The sequence below is a fragment of the Onychostruthus taczanowskii genome, unplaced genomic scaffold, assembly GCF_017590055.1.
Source record: "Onychostruthus taczanowskii isolate IOZ18803 unplaced genomic scaffold, ASM1759005v1 scaffold35, whole genome shotgun sequence".
NCBI lineage: Eukaryota > Metazoa > Chordata > Aves > Passeriformes > Passeridae > Onychostruthus > Onychostruthus taczanowskii.
In genome coordinates this window covers 519,457-529,261 of record NW_024500905.1, presented here as the reverse complement: position 1 = coordinate 529,261, position 9,805 = coordinate 519,457, and the positions used below count along the sequence as shown (strand labels likewise).

Genomic DNA, 9,805 nt, shown 5'->3' with positions numbered 1-9,805 from the left:
CCGGCAGTCCCGCCCGCCCCCGAGCCGGGGGTGAAGCAGCGGCGGGGGCAGAGGCGCCCCGGGTGGTGCCGCCGCACCGGCCCCTGAGCGGCGGCGCTCGGAGCCCGCCCCGGCCCGGCTGCCGCGGGGAAGCGGCTCGGGGCAGTAAGTGTTTCCCCTTGGGTTTGGATGGCACGGGTCTGCAGCTCGCCCGCAGGTCGGAGCTGGCCCCGTCCAGCCCAGCGCTCCCTGTGTGGCCTGGGCTTATCTAGAGAGCAAGCGGTCTGGTTTTTCCCAGTGTGTTGACGGTGGGAGGAATGTTTACAGGTAACATGTAGAGGTTGTTTCGTGCCATTTCTTTTACCCTTCTGTTGTGCCGCCCACCTTTGTCAGCAGCCTGTGTGTATTCTTGAGGACTAGTATGATTGTTTTGAAAGGTATTTTAAATAGTTCAGAAAAGCTTTTACCTGTGGACTTGTCATCTGATACGTTAAGGACTGTAACAATTGATTTTTCAGCCTACAAAACAGATAAGTGTATATGTCAGGCTCCAGTTTTTGCTAAACAGATGGTGTCTTTTCCTTTAACAGTGTCTTAAAAGTCTGTTAGTTTATTTGATGACTTAAGAGGCTATATAGGCCTCTATATGCAGTTGTGTACCTTATCTGCTCTACCTCTCTAAAGTGTGCTCATGGCTTTAGAATAGACCAGTCTGTTCTGAAAGCTGTTCTAATTAGCTAGCAATAAACCCCAAGTGAGTGTCTCTATTTTTTTTGTTGTTGGTTGGGGCGTTTTTGTGGGTTTGGTTGGTTGGTTGTTTTTTTGGGATTTATTTTAAGGGATGTATGTAGACTGTTGTTACACGTTTTTTTCAGCCTAACTGGAGTCAGACTAAATGCAGTACCCTCGGTAGCGGTGTCTGATGATTTTCAGAAGTGACACAAGTTTTCAGTAGTGATCCAGACTGTAGGATGTTGATGTTCTTTGAAAGAAAGTGTTCTTAACTTGTGGAAACTTTAGATTGGCAATCTAAGACTGGAAAATGGAGTAAAAAGCATTTATAGCTTGTCAGAAAATCATTGTATTTTAAAGATTGAAGACTAGTGTTTGTTAATTTTGAGTAATTACTCTTTAGCAAACTAAAATCTCTCAATTTAAATTGGTCGTCCGGCTAGTTCATCTGGTAGAATTTTATACTGTTCCTTTGATGCATAAAGTTGAATGTCTGCACAGAAGATGGGAATGGAAGTTATTTATATTTTTTATATTAACACAATTTATATTGGGTGCTGTAACATCAACTGGTATCTTTTAATATGTAATCAACATCACTAGTTTGGAGGGAGTTTTATTCGATTTTTCCAGAAATGCTGAGTGTCTGACTAGATCTTACTCACAAGATAGTGTCTACATGGATTTCAGTGAGTGTTTCCTTATTCCCTGAAGTCTTTGTACAGATAAACTTTAAAAGAGAAAGATGTTTTTCATGTTGGTGGTGAGACAGACTGGCTGTTAACAGACACTCCAGAAATGCTCTTTTAAAAACTTAGTGATTGCGTGCCGTAGCAGAGCTGTATTGTCACAGACCTGCCCACTGAACAATGCAGTGCATCTGTGTTCAGTCGTTTTTGAAGGTCAGGGGCCTTAATACATCATGATTTCCACTTTTTAAGAAAATAGCACCATGTCCTTATGTAAGTAGTGACGTTAGAGCATATAATCAGTTTCAACATTTGTGTACATTTAAAACCCATGCTTTTTATAGTACTGTCAAAATCTTAACCTTTTTTTTTTTTTTCTTCATGGTGCTGTTGTTTATTTTTGGTATCTTTTTCAGGTATTTTTGTATGCCTTTTTTATGAGGCTTTTGCTTCCTACTGTCTTTTTGTATTGACTAATTTGGATTACTTTCAAATTGTTTGAAGTTTTTGCAGGTTTTTTGTTTGGTATAACAAAAAATATCCCTGTTTTTTTTAAAGGATGTGTTTGTTTTTATTTGGGCTCTAAGGCTTTGCATTTTGCCATGAAATACTATGAATACAATATTAATGTTGTAGCAAAGAGGTTTGAAGGAATAGTGAAAACTACTTAAATACTGTTGTGCTGGGAGATTATTTATTTATTTATTTGTCAAAGACTCAGTTTAAAATGATTCAGTAATTTTGGTAAGAAGAGGTAGAAACTGATGGAAACGTAAATGCTTTAGGAAACTTAGGATGGAAGTGCTTTTGAGGGGGTTTGTGTGGTACCATGGAGAATTCTTGGGCCTCCCTTGCTTCCTCTCTCATGAATGCAAGCTTAACTTAGGTAATAGACTGTTCTTTCCAATGATATTTATTCTGCTTTATGACAAGTTCAGTTTAGTGTGACAGGGTAGATCTCATCTTTCTAGCTGTAAGATTGCCAGTGGAACAACAAAGCTTTTGAAGATCATTATAGTGGTGAAATACAACAAATAATATTAATTGCACATGTGATACTTGTAGGAGGATCCTATAGTATGTGACAAATGCTTGGAGAACTGCTGGCTAACTGATACATCTTGGAAATAGTTGTTAGGATTATTCCTGAATTTCGTTGTTCCTAAAAGTCTTGGATGAGTTAGTCTACTAGACTTGGATTTTTTTCTTTAATGATTTGGACGCAATATCAAAATTGTCAATAATAAAATTTGCAGGCAAACAAGATGGGTGGGTACTAAGCAGGGAGGATGGAACTGTACAAAATCATCTAGAATTCACATGATATCATGCTGGTAAAGCAAGGCACACCTTAGAGCAGCTGTATTCAAAGTAGTGCACTGAATGTAAGAAGCATATGCGTGGGATTGTATCCCAAAAGTTATTGACTGATAGGATACAAATATGAACAAGCAGTTCAGCAGAAGTTCTTAGCATAATGCTTTGTTTAAAAATGTATAAGAGCAAGGAGATGATTTTTGGCTGAACATGTGGTAATGCTCATTATGAAGTTTTGTCTTTAAAAATACTAAATAGTGAAGAGTATGGAAAAGAATTAAAAATTATTTTAACAATGCCTTATGGTAGGTAAAAGGCCTGTAAAAGCCCTGTTCACATTATCTGAAAAAGTGAGAGGTATCTTTTTTCCCCCATGTGAATATTTTCTTACTGAAATCCAGTTCTTTATTCAGTTTATGCTTAACAAGATCCAGTGACTGGAAAGTGAAGTTGAATGGGATCAAATTTAAAAGCACAAGTGGTAAACTTGGAGGGTGGGTAATCATTGTAGTGAAGGAAGGAGAGCATTAGTGGATTATCCAGCTGTTGATGTTTTCAGCTGGAGTTCAGGGATCTTTCTATAGACCAAATGCAGGTTTTTTAATTCCACAAATGGATAACTGAGTGGTGTGTCAAGTATGTGAATATAGAGGAGTGTAGGCTGTGTTGGAGTGACTCTGATCCATATACATGAATTCTTGGGAATTCTCAGCAGGATTGGGAAGTACGTGCTTGACCAAAGGGGGCCCCATGGGTGTAGGTGTCGGAATGGACATGGCAGTGGTTGCCCTGCAGTGGGATATGGTAGCTCCATTAGGAGGGATGCAGAGCACCCTGCCATGGCAGGCTAACACTGGGCTAAGTAGTCCCTCCCTGCTGGTTTGTTTCCTTCTCCCAGTGTTTAGGTTTCTGGTGACAGAATAGCAGGCTCTGCTTCCTTTTATACAGTGTAGCCCTGCTATGGGGGTGCTGCTCATGCTGATTATGTTAGTTATCCTGTGATTGAATTATTTTAATAGGCCGACAGACCTGACTTTAAATTCCTTGGATCTTCTATGTAAGAGTGAATTCCTGACTCTTCTGTGGTAGGTGATGATAGGTTTGGATGTTTTATTCTGAAATTCAAGAACAGGGAGGGAGAAGAATCTTAGAAAATGGATTTTGCTTGTAATGCTCCTTTATATTTGGAAAATATTCTAGATATGTGTCTAGTATGGTCCAAACTGCCAAAGGTATTGCAGCTGTTGAGAGCTGCATCTCTTCCTAAATGGTAAGAACTATTACTGGGAAGGAAGATCTGGTTTGTTACTTCAGTACACTTACACTACTTCAGTGTAGTGTATTTACCATCATCAGGTGGTGTGGGATATATTTGAGAAAGATGGAAGTTATTGTTTATTACAGATACCTCTTGGCATTAAAAAAATCTTGTCTAAGAACAATCTTCCTTCAAAGCTGAAAAGCAGTTTTAACAGTTATAGCCTCTGTTTGACAGGAAATTTTCAAGATGGAAGCCATCATTCTTATTTTTGTTTCTCTCCTTGTTGTTCAGTTTGTAACTATCAAGGAAGTTAGAAGCATATATACTTATATTCCTTCTTGGTGATTTGAAGAAAACAAATAAACCTCCTGTGAATAGCTTTGCTCTAATTTTTTCCATTCAAAATTTCAGTGAAAGGCCTGACTTGACCATCCAGCTCTATTCTCTGTGGAGTTCTGTAGATATTGTTGGGGTTGTCCTGGAGCGCAGATTGTTCTTAATTGTCCTATACAGATGCAGAACTTAATGTGTTGTTTAGTCAGGATCACTCCAGAGACTAGCCTTGCATTTGTGAGCTCATTCAAAGATCAGGTATCACTTACTATACTGCTAAGAAAGGACAACAGAACTGTGAAGTCTCAGATAAATTAGCATGCTTGATATTGAAGGTTGAGCCTTGCTTGGTGTATCTTGGGTAGATTCAGAGGCTGAGGATGGAGAGGACTGCGAATCTAATCCAACCTTATATCACAGGCTGAAGGTTTTTTAACTAATTCTTTTTATTGCCAGAGTGCTAATTATAAAGTAAAAAAGAAAATAAAATCCTATGTTAATAGGTCATATTGTGTAACTGGGAAAGTTGCCCTCAAATTTAATTAGTCTGTTTAAGACTTAAACATGTTTCTGTCTGAATTTAATTTATTTCTGTTCATTACATCTTGCAAGATACCTATTCAAATATAGGTCTGTCTGTATCTATTTAATATGCTGATGATTATCAGATCCCTACACTACTGTTAAGGTCTGCAGTCCTCCTGACCCTTTTGAGTCTCTCATGTTCATTTGTTCTTTCAGTGTTTTGATGGCTTTGCTCTCAGTGCAGTAGCTGTTGCAGGAATTTGGGAGCAGTGCACTGTTCTGGCTGTGGCAGTAAACACCCTCTGGATGACCCATCCCTGGAAGTCTTCAAGGCCAGGCTAGATGGGGCTCTGAGCTCTTGTGGCAGGTGTCCTTGCCCACAGCAGACGGGTTGAGCTAGATGGGCTTCAAGGTCCCTTCCAACCAAGGCCATCCTGGGATTCCTGCTCATCATTCCCCGTAGATATATTTGTACTGGTCTTGTTGGGAGCTGCGTCACACTGGAAACTTGTACTCAGATAATGACCAACCCTTCGAGGGAGTTTCTAGGATAGGTCTTTATTTTACACAGGACTTGGCTTTTTTTGATATTTAAAAACCCCTAATTTTGTCCTGTCCCAACATTCCCTAAGTTGTATCAGAGAGTATTAGTTGTTTCCCTTTTTCTCTCTCCACACACTCCCCACCCTCCCCTCCCAGTAAGAATTATCTCTTACTGTTGTTTACTTCTGGGTAGCAATGGTAAAATAGGATGGGTCAAGGTACAGCCTCTGAAGGATGCTTAGTGTTTTCACATTGACACTTCTCTGGGGGTTTAAAAATGGGAGCTACTGAAAAAACCAAAACAAGGTTTTTTGGGAGCATATTCCTTAGCTAGGAGAGTAGGTATAACAGTCACAAAGCAAATCATAATAATAAAGCTTGCTCACCTGTAGCTTTTAATACATGCAAGATAGACCACATTAACTTTCATTGTATTCTAACTTCTTAATCAAAATATCAGACACTGCTAACCCAAGCACTTTGGACATTAACTGTGTTTGACTATTGCTACTAATTTATCAAAAGAAAGTGACAGATTTAATTACCTGAAGCCATGGTACGAGTCTTTGTAGACTGCTATATTATTAGTATTTGCTTTTTTGTCAGTTTTGCATCAAAACCTAGAAGAGGCAGCAATAACTTAAAATGGTAACTGTTTATAGCCCATGTCATTTCGTATCCAGACTGCAGAAGTTTCTTCTGGCATAATTAATAGCAATATTTATATCATTTGGACTATATGGTTGACTTAACCTGGAATTTACAGAAGTTTAATAGTCGTTCTACAGAAAGCATTTTATCAGGGCAGTTTAAATTTTCTTTTTGTTCTGCACTTACCAAACGTTTTCAAATTTTGTGGTTTTGTGTTTTTATTGACAGTTCTCTCATTCTTACTTTGTAATCTTGACAACTTTGTTAATTTCATTTATTGCTAGGATGGTGCTTGCTCTTCTAGGGTTAGGGAGGTATTGTATCCTGCTAGTATTTTGTTTTTTCATATTTTTCTAATTTGTCATGATCATTGCCAATGGTTCACTTGCAATTCTTACAAGATTTTTTTACAGTTCTTTTGTTACAGTTGCCTTTGTAAATGGTGCAGTTTTGCAGCACTCTGGTCTTTTTCTCAATGATGAAATTGTGGCTTCTTGGCCATCTGGTTTTAAATAGTTGAAAACTTAAACAAGTTTTCAACTATTTAAAATTTTTGTTCTATGTATCTTCTGATTTGGGCAGTAATTGATTTTAAAGTTAAATATTTATTTTGACACAGGCCCTCTTAGTGCATAAGAGATAAATGTCTGTTTTGATCCAAATTTGTGTTGATTGTTTGCTTTTACTCATTAAGCACAGGCCTTATTCCCTCAGATTTCACGGATCAGTCTTTCAACAGTGCTTGTTTCACTGTTTGCCTGTTTGCTTAGGAAAGTAATAAGACTTTATGAATGTGGAAGAAAATTTACAGAATTAAGGAGGAAAATGTTTGTTTGCTGTTTCCTTGAAAACTGAACAATGTTGCCATTGGAACTGACATGTATAGATAGGAGCAGCCTCAGTAAGTGATATTTCAGCATGCACACTGTCCTCTGTGGCTTTTCCAAGATGGCATGAGATAAAGATTTGACTTCCATGGTATCCTTGTAGTTGAGATAAGCACTGAGGTATGTTGCAAATGGCACTGTGGAGCAAAGTAGAAAGTTTTTTTCTGAAGTTAAAGGGAGCCTGGCTGAATTGAAGCTTTGGGCCTGTCACATCCAGTACATGGTGTATCATTAGACTACCATTGTGCAATCTTGAGATCTAGTAATTTCTTCCTACATTTGTAGGATGCCCTGAGGTATGTAGAAGTGTTTCCTTGACTCTCTCTATAAGGGAGGAGGTACCAAAAGTGGAGGGTAGTGGGAATACCATGGTCAGAGCTTGGAAAGCTGCTCAAGATCAGGAGAAGATGACTCAAGAAGGAGGGAGTGCAGTAGCAAGAGAGGGAGGACATCAGAGTATACTCTGAGAACGCATGCATTGATGCATCTGAAGGATGTGATTTTTATGATTGAGTTTAAACTGGTCTCAAGCCGTGGTGGAACCCAGACACAGCTCCTCACCCTTCTTGGGATGAGCTTTGCAATTGTGTGGCCAGTAGGTGATTTGGGGGGCTACTTGCTTGGTGAGTCTGTGGCCTGCTCTGACACCTTTGCTGTGATGTTGTGAGAATGGGTAAGAGCTAATGGAGAAGGTGTAGCCAGGACCAGGAGTGTGATCATCTGCCTGATTGCACATCACTTTTAGCTTGTCTTAAGCTGATTGTGATTTAGGTGCTTCCAGCTGCACTCATATGAGGGTGGTGCTTCTCTGGTCCCAGGATGAGCCAGTTCAGGGAAGTAAATCAGTAGAAAATGCATCCAGTAAAAAAACTGCTGTGAATAACTTTCTGCCAATCCACTAAGCATACTCATGGAAGGGTCAAGTGCACTAAAACACTGACAGAAGGTAGATGGTGAGCTGGCAGTCCTTGTTTGGAAAATGAGGTGTTGGAGAGAACAGGACCCTTCTCCAGTGTTAGACTATGGATTCACTGAGCTGTCTCATTTGCTGCAGCAGATTGTCTGTTAGCATGACTAGAAATACCTCTTATGTACTTCCTAGGTGTGATGGGTTAACCAACCTGTATTTATTATAAGTGGGAATGGGAGTTTGCTCCACTGGCTGTTGATGAGAGACTCCATGGGCTGCTAAAAAGTTGAGATGGGAGTAATGAATTGAAATTTTTGTAAGGCTTGAGTACAACTTCTACTAACTTTTTCTCTGTATCTGCCAAGGAGAAAAGGGCATCTGTAGCTAGGCTGACTGCTCATTCTGTCATGTGCACTTGCTGGTGATCTAATTCTTGATGGGAAAAAGCATTTACCTTTGAAAAAGACTTCTAAGAATATCTTTTTCTGTGAATTTGAAAAAAGAGGACTGTTTTTTCTCCAAGTAGCTGGGTATCAGTGTTGGGCTAGACACATACTTGGGTGCATTTTTGAAGTTTAGCACTTTAAAAGAGTGAAGTATGTAAATGGCTTTACATTAATCTCATGACTGACTCTTAATGCTAGGTCTTTCAGAGATTTTTTTTTTTAGGTTGATGGCTCTGTAAGCTTGTGTATTGTGAGACCTAGACCTGTGTAAATCACTTGGAAAAAGAATAGTTTCATTTTTGCCAAAGTCCTGAGATTTTTGGCTAAGAACATAATGCAACGCTCCTTGCAAAAAAAGCCAGAAAGATAAATGTACATGTTAGTGTAAGTTGCTGGCTAAACAAAAGCTTTGTAATGAGCTTTACACCATAGCATTTTAATTTTTAAAGTTTTTAAATCATTACAGATGCTAATAAATGTAATTCTTCGAAATAGTGCTTGCTTTCGATGCTGTATGTGCAAATACAAAGCCTCTTGAAAAGCTTTTTTTGTGAAGCTATGGCTTCCTAAAGTATAACACTGTTCAGTTTAGGAGCATCTTCAAGGAAATTACTAGGAAACAGTTGATGGGTTGTGGGTGCTTGTTTTGAAGAAACAAAACTTATCATTATCAGCTGTGCTTTGAGTCACATGAGCTGTGACCTCTGCATAGAGTGGTTGGATTAAGGGCTCTAGTTGAGCATCTCTAACTCGTTATGTAAAAAATTAGATCTGTGTTGGGGAGTATGCAGGATTATGGTCTCTGTATGATGCTTGACTTGCACGTGGGTGGAAATCTGTAGCAGCAAAAGGACTGCTTTATGGTGTTTGAGGTGAGGTTTTTCTCAATCTATTTCACCACTTTTTAAAGAGAGCATTGTCTACTTAAACTGTATACTGATTAAAAAAAGATTGAGTATTAGGCACAGATTTCTTTCCATTGTTCATGTATTGTATACTTAGCTTCTCTAGGGATTTTCATAAATACATCTTCTCTTTTAGTCAAGAAACTGTGCAATTCGACCAAAATTGCAGGAGGTAAACTAAACAGACTTCACAAAATGCAGTAAAATGTAAAAAGTAATGGAAAACAGTAACAGAAATATCATTGAATGGAAGCTTATTTTATCATGTCATACTCATTTTATCTAATTCAGTGCTATAATAGGGGCAGGGAGAATCCTAATGTTAATGGTTAAGGATCAAAGTAAGGCAAGTCTGATGGTATATATTTGAAAGCCAAACACGGATCTTTTTTATAAACGCATAATGTGATCAGTTAATAAAACAAATGGTGTGGCATTTTTTTTTTTCCATGAAGAACATAGTCTGGTTTAGGTGGAAATTTTCTATCACAGATTAGCTGAACTGAAGGTGTATATGAATCATCCCGGTCCAGACAATCTAACAGCTTATAGCTGCTGAACATTCTTGCTCCTCAAAGTTATGAACCTACATAGCCCTAGAGAATTCTTAACTTTCTGGGCTAGGTG

At 38.7% G+C, this 9,805-nt stretch overlaps 1 protein-coding gene across 3 annotated transcripts in view; it reads left to right on the top strand.

The window, feature by feature from the left end:
- The window catches only part of ZDHHC17 (zinc finger DHHC-type palmitoyltransferase 17), a 64,719-nt gene that overhangs the window by 171 nt on the left and 54,743 nt on the right, over nt 1-9,805 (top strand). Inside the window, exon 1 of one of the 3 annotated variants that reach the window (XM_041411226.1) lies at nt 401-550. The exons of the other annotated variants lie outside the window; for them this stretch is intronic. Within the exon in view, the coding sequence (XP_041267160.1) occupies nt 401-550 (150 nt within the window). Of the gene's footprint in view, nt 1-400; nt 551-9,805 lie in introns of those variants that run through there. 3 annotated transcript variants of the gene reach the window in all.